Raw genomic sequence first — 26,529 nt, 5'->3', positions numbered from 1 at the left:
CAATTAACAAATCAGACATTGAATATCTCTTTAAGCGTGGTCAAGTTAATAATTATGCTGTGGATGATGTATTAAACCACCCAGACACATCAAAGATACAATCATCCCCCTGAACTGAACTGCAGGACAGGAATGAAACTGCTCAGGGACGTTACCATGAGGCCAGTGGTGATTTTAAAACAGCTACAGAGTTCAATGGATCTGATGGGAGAAAACTGAGGATGAATGAACAACATTGTAATGACTCAACAATGAATTACCTAAATGACAGAGTGAAAAGAAGAATACAAATATACAGAATACAAATATGTATAGTGTATGCCACAGTGCACTAAAGTAATACTGCAAAAAAAAACTCTGATAATAATACACTTTTTGACCTAAATGCAAAGCTTTATGTTTGGTGCAAATCCAACGCAACACATCACTGAGTAACTGCCTCCTTATTTTCAAGCATAGTGGTGGCAGCATCATGGTATGGGTACGCTTGACATTGGCAAATACTGGGGAGTGTTCAGGATAAAAAGAAATGGGGTGGAGCTAAGCACAGGCAAACTCATGTAGGAAAAACGTGCTCGAGCCTGCTTCACACCAGAGACTGTGAGAGGAATTCACCCTTCAGCAGGACAATAACCTACAACACAAGGCCAAATCTACACTGGAGTTGCTTACCAAGAAGAGAGTGACCAAGTGAATTTAAAAAAAAATGTTTACTTAAAACCTGCTTGAAAATCTAGGGCAAGACTTGAAAATGGCTGTTTAGCCATGATTCCCAACATCTTGACAGAGCTTGAAGAATTAAAAAAATAAAATAAATGGGCAAATAACGCACAATTCAGGTGTGCAAAGCTCATATAAACACAAAGGTGTTTCTAAATGTATTGACTCTGGGAGCTGCACTGCCACCACTGCTAAATTAATAAGGGGAAAACTGTTAAAAGTATCTGCTAAATGGCAAATATTATTATATTATGGTGAAACACTGGATACCACCCTTAACAACTAATTTCATTAGTCGTTGGCACTACACTCTTAGAAAAAAAGATGCTATCTAGAACCTAAAAGGGTTCTTTGGCTGTCCCCATTGGATAACCCTTTAAATAACCATTTTTGGTTCAGGTAGATCTCTTTTGGATTTCATGTAGAACCGAACTTAAAAGGATTCTACATGGAACCAAAAAGGGTTATCCTATGGGAACAGCCGAAGAACCCTTTTTAGACCCCTTTTCTCTAAGAGTGTGGGGGATGCAATCAAAGACAGGACTTGTGGACAGTGAGATGTATTAGGATCATAAAAATGCTCATTACAACGCTTTCAAGTCCCACCAGCCATATTTGAGCCCACTATAAAGTGTGGCAACACTCCTCGTAGAAGTACAGTACAACAGAGCCTTGCTAATTAGAGACTGAAGGAAGAACCTTTCTCTACTTAAGACAAAGGAATGAAATGGTCACTCAGTTGCTTGTTATCTGCCTGATTGTTTCACTTCTCTTTGCATTATAAGAGATAATAACTGGGCACCGAGGCTCCATTTTGGATCTAAAGAGACTGGGAGGCTGTAATAGTCCCAGACTACCGCTGGAAAATAAAATAACTTCCTGATTGGGGGGAGTCAATGTTTCGAGGTGAAAGAAATATAATCAAATAGTGGTCACAATGAAACATTAGGCGAGAGGGGAAATGGGTTAAAATGGTTTCGGTCCAACCGGGGTGATCAATTTCACTTTCCCCAAAAAAGAAGACAGTCAGGGAGCCTTGAAACCTCTTCAGTTATCATCTAATACTGCCCATTTATTTTGTCATTAAAAACAACTTGAATTTCTCCTTCACTGATCGAGGTGAAATAAATCCTACCTTCTTCACGGCAACAACAAGATTATAGCCCAAATGCAATTGAACAGATTGAGGTATTAATTCCACACCTCTGTACATTTGTGAAAAACAAAAAGGTGTTATAGTTAAGCTCAATGGATTTACAAAGGCAGACATGTCCCTCTTAATGGCTGCCATTCTAGACTATTTGAATATAATGAGTGTTCTTCTATGGGGGCTGCACAGCAGGGGTACCTGCAATCATTTGTTATTAGTTTTGTATTCAATTACTTAACAATGAGTTCATCATAATCTCAGGTGGCTGACTCAGACTGGGAAAGTCAAATAATCCACTGACTGACAATCCATTAAGTGTCTCCTCATAACCTCAACAAGAACATTCTCTTTCCTATACTCCCCTGCTTAATGTATACCAGTGGCGGCTGGTGGGAGGAGCTATGGGAGGACGGGCTCATTGTAATGGCTGGAGTGGAATTCATAGAATGGAGTCAAACATGTGGTTTCTTTATGTTTGAGGTGATTGATACAGTTCCATTTATTCCATTCCAGCCAATACAATGAGCCCGTCCTCCTATAGCTGCTCACTGCTAGTTGTTTGTCTGTATTAGAATTGTTTTTAATAACCTGCCCAGGGACTGCGGTTGAAAATTAGCCAGCTGGCTAAAAACGGTCACTTTTACTGAAATGTTGATTAATGTGCACTGTCCCTGTAAAAATAAACTCAAAACCAGCTGCTTCTGACGTAAACAACCTTTACAAACTCTGCTTCATTCCACTCTTCGACACACCATTATAGCATCTCTCTCTCTTCCTCCCTCTCTCAAGCCCTGCCAGTCTAAAACACACAGATTGTAAAACACGCTGAGCAGAATTGACGCAACAGGTGGAAACCACACTGATCCATCACAGCAGGAACCGTTGCCATGTCAACCGCCCATAGACCCGGAATAAAGCAACCGGAGTGTGTGTGTAGAGCGAGAAGGGTTGTATTGGAGTTTGTGGATATACATCAGAATTAATTATGCTGTACATGAATAATAAGAATTAGTGAGACCAGGGTGCATCATTCCACTTACTTGTTGTGTATAAATATTTGCCTTAGCGTTCTAAGGGTAAATGGGAACAAAACTTCCCATTCAAGATTCATCTTCTTGATATGAAAAATTGGAACAAAATCTCCCATTCAAGATTAATTTTCTTGATATGAAAATGGATCTTCTTTGATATCATTTAACTCTTGCAAGAGCAGCACAATTTAGGAGTTATTACCATATAAGCATTATATAGGCATTACCGTATAAGGTCGTGATTCAACTCACACTTTCAAAGAACAATGAGAGCAAATCCTGTGGCTGTGACCTGTAAAGAAACCGATAATGGCAACTCATTACAGCACAAGAAACCAACCACAACGGACTTCAGAAGATGACTTAAGTGGAAGGCATATACTGTTTTCTTACGGCTCTTTATTCTATCTCTGTGTTATTTCTGTTCTTTAACCGTGTTCTTCAAACTGCATCCGAGCAGGACAGAAGGAAGTTTAACAGAGTGAAAGGGGAGTTCTCTTCTTTCTTTATTGGAGATTTGAGCAGTTATAAGGCTATGTCTGGACATGAATCAGTTAAATGCCAAATGGCACCCTATCCCTATATAGCGCCCTACATTTGGGACGCACAATTATTTTTGCATGATGTGTTGCCTAGAATCCGTCTTCCTCCTTCTACACTCCATTCTCTTTCCCCAGGTCACCCGCCTACTCTCAGACAATGAGTCCTCAGGCCCTACCTTGTCCTGTTGACTTATTCATGAAGATGTTTAGTAATTTGTCAGTTTAAAGGTTTATATTACAATGCAAGCATATTCTCCTCTTTTGGCTTTTTCACCAGAGGTAAGCAACAACATAGATAATAGAGCATTGACACCAATGTCACCACAGGTTTTCACCTGGCTATTCCAACACTGTGGATTCATGAACACCCAGCTGTCTAAGCAACTTTCTGGGGAGATCTTCAGAGAGACACCACATTTTCTACAACCTTCGCCAGTCCATAAGAGTTAAACTATCAAGCGGTACAATTCCCTGCTCTGACCCCCCGCCGCCCCCGCCCCGCCCCACCGCAACCTGTGTGCAGTCGAGCTTTAGCCAGGCTAGCTTTGCTACCAGTACTGCCCATGACAAGCTAAGAGAATCACAGACAAATTAACAAATAACGGACATGAAAAGCGCTATTGGAAAAGTCACCTCCTGCTACGTGGGGCATTGGTAGTACTGTGTTCAGACTGGGTTCCCACTGTTCAACAAGTTTCTTACATATCACATATTAACATATTAATGTCCCTACATATTAATGTCCCTGCTCATTAAGTTAATTTCCTTGATTTCATCTCACAAATAAATGAGCCTCTGCACATACAATGCACAATTGAAAGCACTATATACATACATACAGTTATTGCCTACTGTACATTCTGCAAAGACCCAACGGCTGGCACAACAGGAAGGAGGAGGAGAAAGCTTCCTGCAATGCTGATCATATCACAAGCATTTCGCCACACCCGCAATATCATCTGCTAAATACACTACATAACCAAAAGTATGTGGGCACCTGAACGTCGAACATCTCATTCCAAAGTCATGGGCATTAATATGGACTTGGTCCCCCCCTTTGCTGCGACAACAGCCTCCACTCTTCTGGGGAGACTTTCCACTAGATGTTGGAACATTGCTGCGGTGACTTGCTTCCATTCAGCCACAAGAGCGTTAGTGATGTTGGGCACTGATGTTGGGCGATTAGGCCTGGCTCGCAGTCGGCGTTCCAATTCATCCAAAAGGTGTTTGATGGGGTTGAATTAGGGCTATGTGCAGGTATGTCAAGTTCTTCCACATCGATCTCGACAAACCATTTCTGTATGGACCTCGCTTTGTGTAGGGGGGCATTGTCATGCTGAAACAGGAAAGGTCCTTCCACAAACTGTTGTCACAACGTTGAAAGCACAGAATCATCATTGTATGCTGTAGCATTAAGATTTCCCTTCACTGGAAGTAAGGGGCCTAACCCGAACCATGAAAAACAGCACCCGACCATTATTCCTCCTCCACCAAACGTTACAGTTGGCACTAGGCATTGGGGCCGGTAGCGTTCTCCAGGCTTCCGCCAAACCCAGAATTTGTCTGTCGTGATTCATCACTCTAGTGCAGGCTTGGGCAACTCCAGTCTTCGGGGCCTGATTGGTGTCACACTTTCGCCCCAACCCCAGCTAATACGGCTGACTCCAATAATCAACTAGTCATGATGCATTAAAAATGCAATTAGTTTAAATCAGCTGTGTTTGCTGGGGATGGAGAATTGTGTGACTCCAATCAGGCCCCCGAGGACTGGAGTTCCCAAGCCTGCTGTAGAGAACGCGTTTACTCTCTCCAGAGTCCGACGGCAGTGAGCTTTACACCACTCCAGCAGACGCTTGGCATTGTGCGTGGTGATCTTAGGCTTGTGTGCGGCTCCCGTGAAAACCCATTTCATTAGCTCTCGACGAACAGTTCTTGTGCTGACGTTGCTAGATGCGGTTTGGAACTCAGTAGTGAGTGTTGCAGACGTTTTCTACGCGCTTCCAGCTGCAGCACTCGCTTGTCTGGCCTACCACTTCGTGACTGAGCCATTTTTGCTCCTAGACGTTATCAATTCAAAATAACAGCACTGCGGGGCAGTTGACGGGGCAGCTCTAGCAGGGCAGAAGTTTTACGAACTGACTTGTTGGAAAGGTGGCATCTTATGACGGTGCCACGTTGAAAGTCATTCTACTGCCAATGTTTGTCTATGGAGATTGCATGGTTGTGTGCTCGACTTTATACACCTGCCAGCAACGGGTGTGGCTGAAATAGCTGAATCCGCTCGTTTGAAGGTGGTGTCCACATACTTTTGCATATATTGTATATTTGTTCGCGACCAATCATTTTCTTTTCTTTAATCTATCATACCACCATCAAAGTCCGTCTTTAAGCCTCTGAGGTACACAGTATAATACTCCATCCATATAGGTTATTTCCTGGAGAGATTTGAATTTGATATTTGAATACCTTTCAAACAAGCCACCTTGGCAGTATGAATAGTCCCCCCAGAGGCAGTGAGGGGAAATTGGCATTATATCAGTCAGTAGGTGATCCTATGGACTCACCCTACTAACATCCACCCTGCGTACAGTGCTATAGATACTTGATGAGAGTTACACGGGCTAAGCTTTTACACAGTCACTCCCTTCATCTTCATAATTGATGTATTTTCTTGTAATGGGTTAGGTAGGTAGGTAGGTAGGTAGGTAGGTAGGTAGGTAGGTAGGTAGGTAGGTAGCAGCGGATACTGCTGAGGGGAGGACGGATCATAATAATGGCTGGAACAGCGCTAATGGAATAGCTTCAAACCCATAGAAACCATGTATTTGATACCATTCCAGTCATTCCGCTCCAGTCATTCCGCTCCAGTCATTACCGCGAGCCCGTCCTCCCCAATTAAGGTGCCACCAACCTCCTGTGGTAGGTAGGTTGGTAGGTCGGTAGGCGTGTGAAGTGCGGTGGTAGTGTAAGTGCGACGATTCTCTCATGGCTCAATAAGAGGCATGGGAGACAGCCGTAATAGCTACCCTCTGATGTAATGAGACAATCTCGCCTTAATTGCACAGTTTAATAGTTGAGCCATGTACTTGCTAATTTGAGGCATTTGCCTGCTAAACAGTAGTCATTTTTAGATGATATTTCCCGTGCCGTAATCACTCCAACTTGTTGTTGTGAAACAGTTTTTTCCCCAAGGTTTGTTCACATTCTCTCTTAACAATGCAAATGGCGTCTTGAGATAATTACAGGTCATTGCATCTCTGTTTGTTTCTTTCTCTCTGCGTGCGTCTCTCTCTGCCTCTCTTTCTATCCTCTCCCTCGGTAGTACACGGTTCTCCCGAAGGCACAACGGTGACTCACTCTGATTGAATATTGTAATATTATATTGCAGCAGCGAGGTGTATTTGACTGAGCAAAAAGTCTGACATGTCAAATGAGGGATGCGATTGCAGAGCGTGGCGTTCCAGTACATCACCATGGAGGGTGCTGCTGCTGTTCTCCCTCCGTGGCCCTGCAGAGGGAAAGCTGCCACAAAGACAGTCACTAATAACTAAGACCAGGAGTTTTTAATTTACCATGTGACATGACCAGGATAAACTCTAGGCCTTAGTTAGTTAGGCTATAACTACATCTACAGTAAGAGACGGGATATCTTTCCTCTCAATCCAAATCTCTTTATCACTGCGAGTCAAACGAACCAGAACCCAATAGAGATAGGGAAAATAATATCATAAAAAGAGCCAGAAAACATTTCCATTGGGCAGAGTTTAAAGCCCCAGAATGTATCTGTGATCTGTACTGAGATGGATTGCAGCGATCAGAGATTGTAATGGCATTTGCCAGAATGCTCTTTCTCCCTTTGAAAACGAGCCAGAATGAAATCACTGCAACCTTGGAAACTCTTTGAAACTCATTAGCCACTTAAACTGCCAGGCCAAATTTGGCAGATTTATGTGGGGCTTGGATCCGGAAAATGATCCTGCTTAAAGACACGCTCTCGAACTTCGGTATAATTTCATCCAGTAGTTTTAAAAGTGGTGCTCACGAGCCAAAAGTGGTCCCAGTTTATTGTGTACTACAATTTCCTATTGTGTACTATGTCATCCATTTTGCGTGGTACAGTATGTTAAAAACATTGCAATTTGTATGATATCATACATATTTGCCAATTTGTTTGATATGCTACGACTCCAATTGTTGCAATATGTTACGAATTTGTGGTGCTTAAGATCTTGGAGTACATCTTTAAGATCGCAATGCTCATCGTTGATGAATTCAGGGCCTGGTGCAAAAGGCGGTCCCATGAAAAAGGCCCAACCAAGACTAAACCCTACCAAGACTTGAGTATAAGCCTTTTTACTGATTGACATTATTGAGGTCAATGAAGCCAATGGTGAGTTGATAATGTCAAAGGTTATAGAAAAGCCGTAGGCCACATAAGCTGTGGGAAAGGTCAACTTGTGGAGGCCATACACTGCAATTGTCTACATCCACATATTATACTTCTCTGACCTACCCTCTGGATAACATGAAAACAGTCTAACCAGTCTAACCTGCTAGGGCGAGTAAAATGGTCAGAGTGAGGTGTTCTCTCATTTGTGTCTGAAAGTAGATAGCAAGCTAGCCAACGTTAGCCAGTTAGCATAGGTACTTGACTGCCGTTGTGAGGTCAGAACGCTCGGATCAACCCTGGGATGCGTTCATAAATTCACTCTGGAGAGCAAGAGAGCGCTCAGAGTGTGCTCTGGGCGCTCGTAAATTCAGAGCGCTGTCAGATTGTTAATTCGAAAATTCAGAGCGTTTTAATACCGAACCGTTCAGAGTGCACACTGGACGCTCTGGCCGAGGAGTAGGGTTGATCCGACTCACAACGGCAGTCAAGCACCCGAGCTAACTGCCTAAAGTTAGCTAGCTGGCTAGCTACTTCCAGACGTAAACGAGAGAACACCTCACTCTGACCATTTTTCTCACCCTAGCAGAGCTGGTTAGGCTGTTTTCATATTATCCAGAGCGTTGGTGACTGTTACTCTGCTGCTGGAAACAATTTAATTTGGCCTTTCTTGCTGACGTTTACTGACACCGGCCGTATTCAATGGGTGTTGAGCGTTCGTAAATTCATCAGTTATTCTGCACTTTAGCACACTCAGACAAGAGTGCTCTGAAATCAGAGTAGATAGCCAGAGGGAATTTACAAACGCACCCCTACTCCTCGGCCAGTGTGTCCAGTGTGCGCTCTGAATTTACAAACAGACAATCTGACAATGCTCTGATTTTACAAAACGCCCCAGAGTGCACTCTGAGCGCACACTGGCACTCCAGATTGATTTACGAATTCAATCTGGAGAATTGAAGAATCAGAAGAATACTCAGGGATGTCATCATGATTAATTTCATCTCCACCATCGGAGTCGTTAACATTCATTGGGTCTTCTTGCCATGGTAAATGACGCACGCTCTCACTGTGTACCCCAAATAGGCCAGAGTAGATTGATTAGATGTTGAGATTAGAATATATCAATACAATAGAATGGCCTGCCCTTTTCTTCATTCACAATTGGTGACATAATTACGCATTGTTCTCTTCCCCTCGCTCATCAACTCATCCATTCTCCCCCATCATACTTTAGCCTACTTCATTTATATCATCTCTTATTATAGGCATTGTGTGAAATTAGTTTTGGTATAGTTTAGGTTCCAGTGTAGACTGCTGAGTGGAGGACGGACCATAATAATGGCTGGAACGGTACAAATGGAATGATTTCAAACACATGGAAACCATGTGTTTGATGTATTTGATTCCATTCCACTAATTCCGCTCCAGCCATAACCACGAGCCCGTTCTCCCCAATTAAGATGCCACCAAGCTCCTGCGTTACGTTCCTTTTCAAGGCAAATATCAGGGTGATTTTCAACTGGGCACGGCATCTTCAACTATTGAGAGAAGGAGGAGCAGCAGGCCCTACGGTCGAGGGGAGGGGCAACAAGGAAAACTATATAAAAATGCCAGGCCTTCCTAAAACTGACTATTACATCAATTCTGTTTGTGATATAAAAAATGTAACAACGACAGTGTGTATTTTACAGTTATTTGGGAAACGTCAAGGACGGAGTTGGGAAGGACTTTAAAAATGGTTCCAATTTTTTAAATTCATGAGCAGTCCAAATGACTGCTTTAGTGGTTCTATTGTGGGTTTTATGGTAATGAAAGGTAATTGAACTGTAAAAATGTATTTGCCTACCTTTTAAAGTGGCATGAACACAACCAGTCATGATGTTTTCATCTGATTGTAAAACAAAATCACTTCAAAAAGTAGGTTACCTTTTCATGGTAGTCCAAAATAGCATCCAACCCACTGACACAGCGGCCTTCTGTCTTACAATGTGCAGCCTCATGTATCTGATGAGGTTTGGCAAATTAGGGAATGTCATCCCATGCTCTTTAATTCCAGACATCTTCAGATACACGGGCTACACATACTGAGACAGAGAGGCACTGTTTCGCTTGCTCTGATGTTTTATATGACAATGATAGGTATTTCTGTCAGTATGTGCGTCTCGCTCAAATGAATGATCAATATTTCAATATTTTCTTTGAACGGGCCAGGAGGTACGTTAGGGTGGGGGTGGGGGTGGGCCCATTAACGCAAGCCCTGGGATTTTGGCTGTGCTGTAAGCTCTTAGATTCCATATTCATACATATACATGCAAGGCATAGAGTATATTTATGTCCCAGTATTAGGAGACAGGCTAATCTATGGTATGGCTTAAGATCTTAACAGTGCACCCACTTGATCAGTTATGAGCAATGAAGGAAAAATATGGGTACATTACACAGGCGTGTTTACATGGGTAAGTGTGATTTTTTAATCGTAACAGTGACTTTTGCCATTCTCCCTACCAGCTATGATGGACATTACCATCTACAGCAGTTGATGTAAATACAGTCGTATTGCCACTAGTCTCCCGTGGTTAAAACGACCCAGCGAGAGCTGCCGTAACACATATATATTATACTATCTGACCCATCAATCATCCCTCACTGCTTCCATCCGACAGTTAGCGCTGCTTCCCTGTTCCCCTTCATTGCTGGTGGCCGGATAGTAGTTATGTTCCACAGCCACTAGAAATATCGAATAAAACATGTTATTAAGAGTCTTGTTTTAGATGCTGAATTAACGAGGGTCGATTTGGAGGGCTTAATTATGGAATCTGTGAGAATAAGGCAGAACAATAAAAAAAGGCTGCTCTGACTCCACTTGTCCAATTACAGCAGGGGGGGGGGGGGTTTATAGGCGCTACTATTGAGTGGTGGTAATGTATCTCTGTTAAATTGATTTGGATATACTGCGAGGATATTTGTGCTCGCTGGAAGGAAAAAATAATAACACTGCAAATTCTCCCCTGAAGAATCAGATCAACTACCTTAAGTGCTGAGATACTTTCCTAACATGGCCTACGCTGTATCCATGTAACATAGGCACCCTGGCAAGAGTGAGCTCCAGTTATCCTCTACAGTCACCTTGACATTTCCACTCTCTGCTCTACTCAGTGGCTAAGAGTAGAGCAGAGCAGCGAGGGTGCCTTGGTGAAGTGCACTCAATAAGAGACATTTCCCCTCTCGGGAAGAGTGGTGGCCCATGGCCAGGTCCACAGCCTCCCCTGGCTCCTAAATCAATGTTGCTCCCCCGACTCCAGGCCGACCTTAACCCTTCTGTGCTTCAAAAACCATCTCCTCCCACGGTCCCTCCGCAGTCACTGCCTCACTCAGAACAAACACCCAGGGACGGCGCAGAGCTGTGTGGTCGCCAGTATGACAGCTCCACACACCAAAGACCACTACTAGCTACATGGAGCTGAAAGGGAAAAAAACTCAGGATAGTTCCATTTTCTAATTTTAGAGTATTTTTGGGAAGCCGCCTCTTCCCTGCTTAATACACTTGACCATCCTCGCATAAGAAGTGGCAAGTTACTCCTACGAGTCTGACTCAACTCCTTAACAGGAAGTGCAATAGCACTGAATGGCAAATATCAGATCATCTCTGCTGTACTAAAACATGAGAGATTGCCAACGGTTGACAGCGTGTGCTATATAATGGCGTAGTCGGCAGGATCCAATAGACATGCAGTCAGTGGGTGCCTATCATGTAAGCAGATCAGTACAGAGAAAGAGAGACTGAGGGAGCGAGTCAGAGAGACGAGTTAAGTGAATAAACAAAGCGTGCCGTCGGCAGGCACATTCGTGGGACAGAGGATGGTCATTTGTCCGCGTAGTGGGAGCCATTCCTCACACCGGAGCCCCCCCTCATTTGATTCCCAGGTGTCCTGAAGTTGCCTTTTTCTTAAGCAACACAGAAACACGCACACAACCATCCTCAAACCACAGGCCTCCACTACTCTGAGCCCGAGCTGCTTGCCAGGCAGCCAGAATACATTTTACATCAGATGCCGGGATATGAGTCCGGAAAAGTCCGCAAATTAATTATCCAGGACTGATTCGTTTTAAAGCGCGGCACACAGCTAATGGGTGATGCTGCAGAGACAACCACGGCTGTTTATCTTGTGGAGATAGAACTGGGCTTGCACTTTTGGATGTTTATCCACGCTCCAGCTATGCATCTTCTTTCTAAATTGCACCAGTCCGGGAGAATAAGTCAGGGCGGCAACATGATTAATTCTGCCCAATTGTTTCCTCTGTCATAAAATGGTGTCTTTCAGGCCAGCACTGACTGAAGCAGGCTCAGGGTTGGAGCTGGCTGCCAGCTGGGTATGAGTGATTCTCAGCTCTCTGTAGAATCACCACAGAAGAGAGAGCGGGGGAGAGGGCGGGAGGAGGAGAGAAGGAGATCAATCTCATCACTCTGGGTTCCTGGTGTCACACCATCTCTGGTCCTATTTGAGAAGTTGCACAGGGGTGACGGCACATCGAAGGTGTGCGAGTCTCTACCTTCACATGGAACATAAGAGTAGGCTTGAGTCTTCTGTGGTCTAGTCTTACCATTCTTTTCCATTGCATTGTACTCATCCATTGCACTCCAGCAGACTATGTCACCACCAGGAAACAGGGGAGTGTTCTCAATAAACACTCATCTTATCTGCATGGCCACTAAAAAAGGTCATATCAATTAAACGCTTTTCACCGTCAGCACAATGGTGCACTTAAATCCTGGAGAGAAAAGGTTTTCTGTTTAGTTTTCTAGTGAGATCAATATTGATGCGGTAATCATGGAATTCAACCAGAGAATGCTGCTCCTCTGACAATGAGGAGACAAAAAGCGTTGATTTGTTTTAGACGCAGGACATTGGGCATTGTCTGTGTCAAGAAAGGACAGTGGAAATTTCTCTACGAAATAAAACAATCAGTCATTCAGCGGAGGACGCCAGGGTAAAATGATTGTTTTTTACACTAATGCAGTGGTAACGGAGCTGCTGGTCATGATAAAGAACGGTAATTAGCCTAATTTGCTTGACTTTTAAAAAGCCATTTAAGAATTTAAGAAGAAAAAGTTCAAATCAAATCAAAAAGTCTAATCAAATCTTATTGGTCACATACACTTATTTAGCTGATGTTATTGTGGGTGTAGCGAAATGCTTGTGTTTCTAGCTCCAACAGTGCAGTAGTATCAAAAAAGATCTAAGTATCTTCACAACTATACACACAAATCTAAAAGTAAAAGAATAGAATTAAGAAATATCTAAATAATAGATGTATTAGATATAGAAATATTAGATATATATATATATATATATATACATACATATATATTATTTTACCCCCAATTTTGTGGTATTAGTTGCCTCATCGCTACAACTCCCGTACGGGCTCGGGAGAGACGAAGGTCGTACGTCCTCCAAAACACAACCCAACCAACCCGCATTGCTTCTTAACACAGTGCGCATCCAACCCGGAATTCAGCTGCACCAATGTGTCAGAGGAAACACCATGCACCTGGCGACCTGGTTAGTGTGTGCCCTGGTTACCTGGTTAGCCACAGACAAGGATAACCCTACCGGCCAAACCCTCCCTAACCCGGACGACGCTAGGCCAATTGTGCGTCACCCCACGGACCATGGATGGCTGCGACAGAGCCTGGGCACGAACCCAGAGTCTCTGGTGGCACACTGTGATGCAGTGCCCTAGACCACTGCGCCACCCGGGAGGCCCTGTGATCAATGTCATATGTATATATTTCTTAATTTCATTATTTTACTTTTAGAGTTGGATATATTGTTGTAAATCGTTTTGAGATACTCCTGCACTGTTAGCAAATATTCAATAATGACACTTCAGTGTCAAAGTCAATAAAGAAATCCTACCATTATAAAAACAATTCTTTGAGTGGAGATGCTGAGTGTGAGCTTCCAATTCCAATCGTTTTTGCTGAAGCATTTTATAGCTAATGAAAAAGGTAATTTGACAGAAACTTTCAGACATGGTTCTTGATGTTTGAGAACAATAGTTTTATATAGAATCAAATCAAAGGCTTACTGTAAAATAATTGCTTGTTCCAAGGATGAAAAACGACTCCCTAAACGCACAATCTCCATTATTAATGAGCTCCCACTGTCATAAGAAACACTAATGCTTTGTCTTGTATGTGATGCGTTTTCAAACAAGCTAAATCAACTTTACTACAATGAGCAAATGTATGTGTGTGTGTGTGTCACGTTTATTTGCTCTCTTACGAAATGCCTTCTTCGTTGGTGTTGTGAGTTATTCTGTATCCGTGAGCAACCGAAGCAAGAGAGCTATGGTAATGCATGCTTTCCTGGTCCTCAAGCAACACAATATGGACACCCACATTCAGAATGAAACACTGCCCAACACTTACCATCAACAACACAGGCCTATATGTGCCTCCAGTATCTTCACTTTGTATTGGTTATTCACTCCTACAAGATTCCACCAATCATGTTACTGGACATAAAAACACAAATACTGTACGTGCCTCCAGTATTTTCACTTGCATTGGTTCTTCACCCCTACAAGATTCTACCAAATCACGTCACTCTCAAATGTAAAATGCCACAAAGCAACGGTGTTCTGTTCTAAGTCAGCCAGAGATCTCGCTCTCTCTCCTCCCTCACCACAGGAAGAGAATCATATTAGCAGCCACACGGCCCCCTGGGAGCCTATCGGTTCGATTGGTCACTGAGAGAGAGAGGAGCGGGCGCTGAGCGCAGGGGTTACTGGACAGCAGGACACATCACAAGGTGTGAATCCCTCCCTTACCCATAATCCTCCACACCCCGAGCTGTCAGTGGTGGTCTCAGAGGGCTGACTATCTGGCGTGGAGGAAAAGGTCAGCGATGAGTGGGAAGTCAGCGAGCCACTCCCTGGCTGTGCCGTATTGATCTCCTCTGCCCCTCAATGTCATTAATTGAAAAAGCCCAGGGACTCAACTGTGACCAATTACCGAGCAGCCTCCAATGGTATTAGATGCCATTGTTTGTGTACTTGTGTGCAAAGGCCACATATACTTACATGCAGTTAACATAGATTTTGCTGAAAGAGATTTATGCAAATAATGAGCAGCAAGCCCTTGGCTGCTATTATTGACCTCCTCCGGAAGGTCGTGAAAGGCAAACTGACTTGGTGAGTTTCCGTTTCAATTCAACATCTTCTAATGTGCTGTATGTAACGTATACGGACCCCTGGCAAGTAATGACGACATTGTTAACGAGCAATTGACCAATTGAACTTTGAATTCCACTGCTTCTGCCCCGCTTACCCCTTCAAAGTAGCAGGTTACATTGCAAATAAAAAATGACTGGTCATTGGTCAGAATAATCAGATCAGATTGTGAAGGTGTTTTTGCTGTGGGCTGAAAACACCATCCCACCCGAACAGGCTGAAGTTTTTTATATTATTTTAAGCTCTTACACTTGTAAGGGATTTCCTCTTCTTCTTCTGAAGAGGAGAGGCGAGAAGGATCGGAGGACCAATATGTGGCGTGGTAAGTGTCCATGGTTCTTTTAATAAGAAATACTCAACATGAACAACTGAATACAAAAACAATAAACGTGGACCGAACGAAAACCAAAACAGTGGTGAAAAACACAGACACGGAAACAAACACCCACAAACAAACAGTGAAACCCAGGCTACCTAAGTATGATTCTCAATCAGAGACAACTAATGACACCTGCCTCTGATTGAGAACCATACTAGGCCGAAACATAGAAATCCCCAAATCATAGAAAAACAAACATACTAAATAATGACAAAACAACGGAAATAAAGGTCAGAACGTGACAACACTAAAAGGGCATCCTTATAATTTTCACAATTTCAGAGTGTTATTTATACCTTAGTGTGGAAATATATATTTTTTTTAAAAAAGGCAAATGCGGTTTTTGACTGCACTGCTCCTTTAAGCAGCAGTTGTGCTTTTTCAATCCAGGAAAAAAGGTACAGGCCGATTCCAGCTTATGGATGTTACATTTGTACACAAAAATCTAAACTTGAATGTCTCACAGAATGGACAAAAGAAATAAATGAAACTTTTGATGTGTGCGTCTTGGGGGGAGTGTATACCAAAGAAGAGTGGACTTCTAAATATTGGCATGTTGGGCAAATAAGAGGTTGTATGGATGTTACACGACATGGACCAACTTTTTGGGGTGACTGAACTCATTAGCAAAAGTCTGTGAGTTTGTAAGTGTCAGGTCAAAACATGGATAGACTATTTGGGAAGAAAAGGCTTGGCTGAACACAACAAAAAAAAACACATTTGAAAAGACTGTCATTAACATCGTTACTTTAGAGAGGAAAAACAACTTATATATTTTACACCCTTCGTTATGTTACAGTCTGAAACAGAGGCTAATTTCTTGATCAACATCTACCATCATCACCAATACAACTCACTATGAAACGAGCAAATTAGGCTACCTGTTTTGAAAGCAACATGTCTTTAAAGGCTGCCTCACACTGGATAGCAATGATGTGTGGAAAATGGAGTCGAGTCCTGCTCGACTCAATACTTCCACCTAGCTTTCTATCCACAGAAGATGCTGCTCAACTATTTGGGGGAGCCTTAAGCCTTTTTCACTCTAATCAAATTTTTGGGCATATTCAATTTTAATAATTTTTTCTACCTGCAGTCTGAACAGCCAAAAACCACGTTGAATCGGATATGTCAAGCTACTTTCAAACCACCATTGTAAGTGGTTTGAAATCAGATACAAATCTGATTCCTGGCCAAGCGACTTGTGTCTGAATAGTCAACTATGATTGAATCGCTTTCAAGTGGGTTTTAGGCTGTTATTTGGCAAATGTTGTTGCTTGCTAGCTACTCTGTTGACAGTTTGACAAGAACATGTGGTAACTAACTAGCGTGTTAATTGTTTACAAACAAATTAATGGCCAGTGGTGTAGTGCTACCTTTTTAGGTGAGGGAGTGCCAAAATAATATGTAAATTACTTCACAATTTCCTCAAAGTTTGTACCTACAGGTGTAGCCAATTGAATAGCCAATCATTATAGAGTATGCATAAAATAAATCCGGCAATTGCAAAGTCTGCCTATTCAGCTGTTTTTAAAATGTTTATTCCTGTTTCGTGAGTGTGCAAATCTGTCATCAAGGCAAAGGGTGGCTACTTTGTAGAATCACCCAAAGGACATCCACCACCCAAAGGACATCCAGCCAACTTGACAAAACTGTGGGAAGCATTGGGGTCAACATGGGCCAGCATCCCTGTGGAACGCTTTCGACACCTTGTCGAGTCCACGCCCCGGCGAATTGAGGCTGTTCTGAGGGCAAAAGTGGTGCAACTCAATATTAGGAGGGTGTTCCTAATGTTTTGTACACACAGTGTACATATTTATTTGGTTTGTCATTCTATATTTTTTTTATGGAATTGTTGTGGTAATTAAAATTTATTTAGAATTGATCAGAATTCAATTGTTTTGCCAACTCCGTGTAGCTTGGAAACTCCCATGGCAGGCATTGTTGTCACCTGAGCTTGCTACATAACTTCTGAGCGATAGGCAGCACAAGAGAACCACCACCAATCAGCCTACACCACTGCACACACACCCTTTGTTACTATGACAACTAGCATAGACACCAAATGACTGCTTTCTGAAAACACACACATCTGACTTGGTCACTTGTAACTTGCTGCTTGGACAGTCAGTATTCCAAAATGGGCCTGCAGTGTAATCAAGGCTTAAGAGCTTCAAAGAGGAATAGGTGTTACACTTTAAGTTATCCTCTTCTCCTCTTAAAAAATAACTAGCCTACAAACTGCACTTGAGGTATAGTTATGCTACTAAGTAGCCTACTAACCAAATATGGCGAAAGGGGGAGAAAAATGCTTTTAAAAATAATTCAATGGCGTCCCTTACCTTCCTGGACCGCCTGGAAAGGGTTGTTCGCCTCGACAAGTTTTATGGAGTGTGTGATTTTCTCGCTCTGCAAAATGTCGTCGTTGAGACTGAGGTCTGAGATCGCCAGCTGGAAAACCTCGTCATCCCTCACTGCGTTCTCCTCGAATATGGCACCTGTTGAAAAGATGCAATTGTCAACATTGCAATTATGTGTAGAGATGCATTGCAAAAACTAGGAGTGTATTGATAATGCCAAATCTTTTGCAAAATGTTTTGTTTTTGTTTTTTGTTTTTTTAAGAACAAAACGGGGAGGGACCTTCTTTAAATGTGTATTGGCGGATCGCAACCAACTGAAAGGTGAATACACCACCACCTACTCTACTGGATTGTGAGGCAGGTCACGGTTTCCCTATTCATCAATTTCTCTTATCTATCCCTGTGTTTCCGCCTACTGTTCTGGATTGTGAATTCATTATACTTTGTGACACAAAAAAGGGAAGGAAAAAAGAATGTGGAAATAGGAAGAAAAATGACCCTTCCAACTAACCCTACACCCATTTAAAAACCTCACCATTATTCCACTACTTGGCCCTATCTGATCATACACCAGGCTGGCAGCCTGGGAGGACGGGACACTATCGTTCAACACAACTTGTAACTCTTCTGCAGTAAAATCCCGTACACCCAAGTACTTCTCTGCAGCTGCCACCACAACGTCTATTTCTGTGATTTACGTTCAATTTATGTGGTACAGTTGATAACCATGAATATGAACGCTATGAAACCAACCTTACTGAAGCACCTATCACTCTCTATAGGCCTCAGCTTACACACAAGGAATCTCTTAGCATCCCTCGCCATGGACTCATCTTCTTCTACTATTCACTTCACTGCATCAGCATACAAAACCTTCTGTACTACTCAGATCCTGGCAACCTCAACCTGCCTTTCTCTCACCGGACACTTCTGATCTCCAGCACAATGGGTACCCTTACAATTAACACACAAAACCGATACTACACATTAATTTGTCTCATGCCATCCTGCACACTTCTAAGAATCTCTCTCCTGCCCATCTGCAACATGACCATAAACTTGGCACCTAAAACACCGTAATGTGTTCGGGACAAAAGCTCTCACTGGATAACTGACACATCCTAACTTGACTTTGTAGGATAAAGACTGCATTAAATTCAACAGTGTCTTCACTGTTTCACCACGCTCTCCACCAGGTCTGCGTCACACCAAACAGCGAGCGTCACAGACACCGGGAATCTTCTATTTCAGTTGATTCTCCTCACCACTTAGGGATAGCCCCCCTTTTTTCAATTTTCGCCTAAATGACATACCCAAATCTAACTGCCTGTAGCTTAGGCCCTGAAGCAAAGATATGCATATTCTTTCATTTGAAAGGAAACATTTGTGGAAATGTGAATTGAATGTAGGAGAATATAACAGATCTGGTAGAAGAAAATACAAAGAAAAACAATCAGTCTTTTTCTACCACCATCTTTGAAATGCAACAGAAAGGTCATAGTTCTAGCCATCACTCTGGTTGTATTTCAGATAGTGTCCACAAGATGGCAGCAGTGTGTGTGCAAAGTTTCAGATGGATAACTTGAAGTATGAATGAACAACAAGACTTTTAGTGTGAAGTTCCCAGGTACATTTGGGCAAATCGTGAGGGACACATTCGCATTCATATTCAATTTTTCTGCCAGAATATGGTCACATCTGTATACTTTGCCTTTGATTTAGCTTTCCCAATATTAGTCGCCATATTATGAGTTCAACAATTCGTTAACAAGCAGTTTTCATAACTCTGAATATCCTTATAATTTTTGTCCAAAATGAAAAGGCAGGCTGTCGTATAAGGTTAGTAGCTACATTTTACGACATATACATGGTTTCCAGCTCATTAGCTATCTAGCTAGCTTTGTTTGACCCCGATTGGTGCTTATTTGACAAATATACAGTCATTCAAGTGATGGCCACCCGCGTCATCGGCGTGCCATGAAGGCGTCGCTCTCTGACCAAATATGGTGTCCTATAGGATATACTACACCCCTAATGAAATAGTGAAGTCTTGTTACCTTCTAGGATCTCTGGGGAATAGATACGAATGTGATTTGACTGGTTGAAACAACATTTACAGTGAGATTTTCACAGATTACTTTCTTTGCAAATTGAACGAGTGGAAATACAAAATCGATAGTGCATGCTATATGGACCTTTCCAGGATATGAAAAGGGATTTTATCTAACAAAACGACACATTGTGTTATCTCTGGGACCCTTTGGATGATAAATCAGAGCAAGATTTCAGAATGTAAGTACACATTTGACCTTCAGAGGTGAATTTATCAAACCTACCGCAAAGACAAAAGTGTTTTGTTGTTAGGAGCTCTCCTCAAACAATAGTATGGCATTTTTTTGCAGTAATAGCTACTGTAAATTGGACAGTGTAGTTATATTAACAATAATGTAAGCTTTCAGTTGATATAAGACACTTATATGTACCGACATTTGTTGTTTCTCTAAAATCTGTGATCTTGACATAATGCCCTGCATGATTGACAACTGTCCTGTTGACGGGACGCCGATCCTTACTAACGCCTCCCCAGTTATCACTCCTTTCAACTGTGTCCAGCTCCGGAGAGCAAAGCAAGTCACAGTTATTGTCCCTAGAAGTGTGGTGGATGGAAGAAATGCAAAAAAATCATTACGATTCCACTTTGAGTTACTTTCACCGAGTCAACAGTCCCCAACCTCTTCTCCAACCAACCTGACACCACATATGGATCAGCCAGAAGGCACAGATCTTTCCTCACTCCAGAATCATGTTTGTCATCATTGGGACAAGGCTCATTCTCGGCGGTCTTCACCCCACCTGCCGCTACAGGTAATTCATTCTCACTCTTGTCATGTTACATTTCTGAGCTACCAGAGTATGTTTTTTAAAATTGTTGTACATGATGCCAATCTTGCTCACCACAGCACTTCCCTCTACACTCAACTCCATTACTTCTTCCTCGTTTTCCAAAAATGTCCACATCTCCATGCTCTTTCTGCTCCTTCATCCACTGTAGTAGCAAACTGTTCTTGGTTCTTGTATCTTGAATTTGCCACCATGTCGCGTCGACTAAAAAAGCTCTACCAGACACCAGTACTTCCCTTCCCAGGGAGGGACCTACCTGAATGTGTCCAATAGAAACTCTCGTTTTCGTTGCAAAACAGGACAGGATGTTTTACAATGTTTGGACAAATGATTACACCTGAGACCAACACAGGCAGTTGCATTTCAGTTTCAGAGAAATCTCATTGACCTGACACTTCCACCTATGTGCAATTACCCTGGGTAAGAGGTTAGTTTCAGAGCAACTATTACAAAAGTAGGCCCTAATGTTTAGGATACAATTTGTCAAGAAATGGATGACATGACACTATTTTCTCTTAAGATGTAGGTTTTCACTGATCCTTATTAGCATTATAAGGAAAGGTTAGTGGATTTACAGTGAGTGGGTGGATGCCAGATCAAGACTTTTCACTTTCCCTCCCTGTCAATCTGGCATATGGTGGTTGGTTACACGCAATAAATATATTTTCCCCCATGCACATTCATTTCAGCACCATGGAGAGCAAGGTTGTAGGCCTATATAGGCCATCTCAGCTCCAGCTACTGGGCCCAGTTTAAAAAAAAAAAAATCCTGTTGTTTTGATGGTAATTTACTGGCGGTGTAAGTTACTGTAAAAAAAGGTACAATAACATATTGTAGACCTCCCTTTTTAACAGTAATTTACAGGTAACTGGCTGCCAATAGCCAGTTACCTTACCTTTACAGTTCACTGTAGATATGGGCCGGGCTTCACAAGAGCTCTGGATAAGAGCGTCTGCTAAATGACTAAAATGTAGAATATGCTCGCTGACTTTATGGTAGAACTGCCTAGCCTTTCAAATCCATTCAAGTTTCCTTGAGTTGTTTGTTGATCGGCTACATTATCAATCGTCTGAAGTAAATGATTGTAAACAGCGAAAAGCCTTCCTTGATGTATAACTGGTGTGTTCATCTTATTTAGCATGGGATCAGAATAGCGCGTCTGCCCTCTATTTTGTCGGTGAGAATGGATTCGATTCCTGTGTTTCGAGCTCGCCTTCCATTGCAGGGCTGGATAGCCAGCGCCTCTATATCGTCCCATCACCCCGTAAATCATTCCACGTCAGGTGTCCAACTCATTGGACATACCTATTTCTCCTTTGCATAAGGAACAGCTTCAGCTTTTGGCCAGAAGGATAACTTGAAGAGGAGAGGAAATGAGAGGAGGGTGAAAATATATAGCAATAAGGTAGAGGCAAACGTAATATTCTCTAGGCTATTGGTCCCACTTTGTGCACAATCACACAAATAGTCCTTACCCGTTTGATATCAGGAGAACCAAGCAAAACAAATGCCACAGAGAAGGCAAAACCAACGATTGGAGGAGACAGATCCTTGGGAAAGGGTTTAGACCGGAATGGAACTCTGCCACATTCAAAAGTGGGCCGTCTTTTGGTTTCCAAATCAGACCACCATTGATTTGAGGGCTCTCCGGAGTTGTTGTGCATGTAGCAGCAGACTGGCTATGAGCAACGAATATTTGAACCGCATGCGTCAAGCAAGCCTTAAAATGAGAATCCATTGTATTCGAACGTAATGGTGCACCACTCTTCAACCTCACTCATTAAGACAATTTCACATGAAGTTAATCAGAAAGATAATTGATTGTTTAAAACATGTTTGGTATATAGCCTACGCAGCATACTCAAGGGTAATGCTTGGTAATGACTTTGCACTCCAAGCCTTTTCTATCAAGATCCCGACAAAATCACATTGGATTCCGAGAGAACAACATTTTCCAAAACACATCAAAACCTTGACGGCCATGGAATTAATGTTTTAAAAACATTAGAATAACCAAATACAGATAAAAGCCCTGGTTTCGACATGACAAAGTTGCAACGTAACCAACAAGTCCTAATGGCTACATCAGAATGATTCCAACTTGCTTCACGCCTGGTTTGTTAGTCATGTTTTATATCATGGTAAAGCCAGTGCAAATGCCATCGATGATAATGCATCCAATAGCCTTTACGTGTTTTAATTATAAACCCCCGCAACAGCCTAAATGCCTAGACTACTGTCTCAAATGTAAGATGCTTCAGCTGTTATCGTGCTGGATAGCTTTATTTCAACATATTAACTGTTGATCACTGCCGCACTATTGGATCCTTAACATGCAAAGGTTTCGATGTAAAATTAAACAAATATTGATTGTTTTTCTGCTACGGTCTGTGTGTGTGTGTGCGCGCGCGCGTGTGTGTGTGTGTGTTTGTACGTGCATGCTTGCATGTATACATGCGTGTTTGCATTAGTTGTCTTTGATCCAACAAATGTCATTAAACACATGCCAGTGACATTATTTAGAAATACAATATTCTAGTTATTCGTATTGACCCCCTCCATCTCCCCCGCCGCGAACATAAGTAGTTTTAGCTTAAATGTAAATTTATGTCAGATAAAATATATTTGACAAATCTGACATATTACACACCCAAATTCACCAAACAGAGTACATTGGCATCTATTCTAATGTTGGATTCGGACATAAGGGTTTAGTATTTGTCCCTTTGTCATTTATTTCCTTCACAGGCGTTTAACATTTCGCTCACGTTCAATTCAAAGTTCATGCTTATAGATGGGGAGGGGGGGGGGGGCAATCCTCTAAAAACACACGTTGGTTTAGTTCGTCTGATCCAAGCAAATTAGTTCCATCTTGCTTTGGTTTTGTGGTGTGAATGACAATATATTTACAATATTGGCTTGCGGAAAAGACACATTGGTGGTGCACTTTCCCAGAGACTTTCAGTCAAGCATTTGCAAAGACATTCATAAGATATTGTATAATAGGCAACGCAAATTTGACAATTTAATTAGAATTCAAATGATGCTGTAAAATTGCCACAGCTCCCGGGAGGGAGCAACGCTATTCACCAGAACTACATATCATTATTGTTTTTCCGGTATTTAGTTGTAACTCGCTCTTTATACTAACACATTCATCCTTATGCCTTCCTAAATGTATCCTATATTTAAACAACAACGGAGGACTGTTTTATTCTAAGCACCGAGGGGGTTTATATCACACCTCCGCGTTTGCACCCCGTGTCCCCTGCACAAGCTCCTTACCGATGTGAATGATGGAGTCCGCGCTCGCCACTGAATTGCATTGCAACATCCATAAGGAAAGGCATATTATCAGCAATTCCATCTCCGGTTTTGGCGAAAGCAGCTCATCCACCGTCCCTCGTATGTCGGACAAATCCAAATAAGCAACAGTGCATGAACCAGTTGTTCAGTCTGTGAATAAAAGACGAAAACAAAACTATAAGGAAGGAGGAAAAACGTCAAGGGGTTTCCTGGGGATAGAATAAGTAAGTGCAAGGGAGGTGGCGGTTGGGCAGAAAAGGCAGGGAAATACTCGGCTTTTCGGTAAGGAAGGCTGAGAATCCAGCGCGCTCTGCGGCTCTCGCTCTATCCAGCGCTCGCGGAGTCTGAGACATATCAAACTGCAAACTGCGGAGGAGGGACACCCCCCACGCGCTCTCTCGATAGCTCTCTCTCTCTCGATTTTCTCGACCCACGTGACTGCAGAGACTCTATCTACAACGCTAAGCTGCCCGGAGAAGACAGGGAGAGATGGAATCCGAGCAAGCCGGAGACGGCGACGGCGATCAAGACATGGCCCTGAGGCTCGGTCTATCAGCGAACGCACATTACCGTGGACGGGAACCTGGAAAACCCAAGAAAATCCGACATTAAAAACACATGGATGGCGCGCAAAGCAGACTTGCATTGCAGTGTAAGTAATCGCATCGGGCGCATAAGTTCCGATGTATAGTTAACTCTCATAATAGAACTATCCATTGCTATTATCGAATGACATAACTAGATTGGTGCATGATAACCTGTAGCAGTGGTGATGGCACAGGTAGGATATAGCGTGCGGAAGGGTCTGTGGATGTGTGCGTAAAACCTGTCCACACCTACAGGTTTATGGGGACCACTTAAAGCGTTGAAACGCCCCAGTTACATGTGGAAATGGACTAATGGCATGAATCGGAAAGAACTGTCGTGGAGAGGACTGTTTCGACTAAGCTGTCTGCTTGGAGAGAAGGCGCGAGTGCATGTGCTTCTGGGGATGGGATACCTGCGAGGTAGTTTGGACATAGAGGTTAGACGGGTGGGTCGAGAGCACATCTATCATGGTTTGATACAGGAGCTCTTACTAGCTCGGTTAGCCCACTGTCTTTGTGATTTTGTTTCGTAACAATGATCTTCTCTGTATTGTATGCTATTTTCTGACAACTAATTCCAGTTTCTCTGCTACTGATCGTGGACAGTGTTGTAACAATAGCCAACAATTCATATCAATTGTATTTGGAGACATTCATGATCAAATATTAAATGTCGTTTCCAATAGGTGTACTAATGCCTTGTAACCAACTGTTCATGCATGGTGGTAAATTACCTATCGAACCTCTCATAATTTATGGAGAGACTGCATACATGGACATGGAGCCAAGTGACATCATTGTGTTCTTCTATTTGCTGGACTAACAGGTTCATAGTACATGTTGATAATGTAGAGGACCGAAGAAGGAAGACCACATCTCGAAACTCCAAAAATCGAATGAACTTTCTGGGTTGTTTTTTTTTCTCTCCCGATGACAGTGGTACGTTTCAGATAAGAAATCTTCATACAAGAGATGCAACTGTAATATTCTTAGTCTTACAATTAAAGGATATTTCTTGCGATTGAATATGAGACGGAAATTCCCCTTAATTGTTTGGCTAAGTCTGTTTTTATCACGGAGAGATTTCAGCACGAAGAATCCATGGACAGCTCCGGACTACTCCCCGCCCTATGATGCGCTCAATGTCAGATCATTCATGTAGCCAGCCGCGCTTAGACCTACACCTACGGTATGGTATAATAATAATAATAATGATAATAGTAATAATATTTTTCTTTGCCACTTTAACTGTATGAACGTACGATTTAATTATGGCTTGTAATGAATATATAATGTGTTTTTGGTAAAAACAAATCAAATGTAAAAGGCTATTCAATATTCGTATGAAAACATATTTGACTGCTTATTGCAGGATTGGGCCAGAGGCACATGCAGTGAATTGGGATTTAATGTCGGTTGGCGTTCACGGAAAGGAAAGGGCGCCCGCAGCTAGACTCTGGTAACAAGTGGTTGCTGCAGCTTGAGCGTTCCCTCTCCCAAGATGAAAAAGGTGTGAGGACGAGAGAAAACACGGATTTTCTTAGAAATTATATGAGGCTGATAGAGCACCGTGTCGTAGCCTATATATAGTTCAAAATCATTTACACAATTGCACACTATTAATCCAACCTCAGTGTGGATATATACATTGAGTGTACAAAACATGAAGAACACCTGCTCTTTTCTTGACATAGATTGACAATGTGAATCCAGATGAAAGCTATGAACCCTTATTGATCTCACTTGTTCAATTCACTTAAAATAAGTGTAGATGAAGAGGAGGAGACAGGTGAAAGAAGGATTTTGTAAGGCTCGAGTCACTTGAGACATGGATTGTGTATGTGTGCCATTCAGAGGTTGAATGGGTAAGGAGGGGGTGCATCTCAATATTAGGAAGGTGTAACTAATGTTTGGTATACTCGGTG

At 42.4% G+C, this 26,529-nt stretch overlaps 1 protein-coding gene across 1 annotated transcript in view; it reads right to left on the bottom strand.

The window, feature by feature from the left end:
• Nucleotides 1-24,326, bottom strand: part of LOC115144025 (glutamate receptor ionotropic, delta-1-like) — a 419,627-nt gene extending 395,301 nt beyond the window's left edge. The window contains exons 1-2 of the mRNA XM_065002294.1: nt 23,997-24,326; nt 17,791-17,946 (exon numbers count right to left, since the gene is read on the bottom strand). Coding sequence (XP_064858366.1) covers nt 17,791-17,946; nt 23,997-24,078 — 238 coding nt within the window. The 5' untranslated portion in view covers nt 24,079-24,326. The remainder of the gene's footprint in view (nt 1-17,790; nt 17,947-23,996) is intronic.
• Between the last annotated feature and the right edge of the window lie 2,203 nt (nt 24,327-26,529).

The sequence above is a fragment of the Oncorhynchus nerka genome, linkage group LG16 (assembly GCF_034236695.1).
Source record: "Oncorhynchus nerka isolate Pitt River linkage group LG16, Oner_Uvic_2.0, whole genome shotgun sequence".
In the NCBI taxonomy this organism is placed as follows: Eukaryota; Metazoa; Chordata; class Actinopteri; order Salmoniformes; family Salmonidae; genus Oncorhynchus; species Oncorhynchus nerka.
The sequence above is the reverse complement of the archived record's forward strand: the minus strand, read 5'-3'. Positions and strand labels throughout refer to the sequence as shown.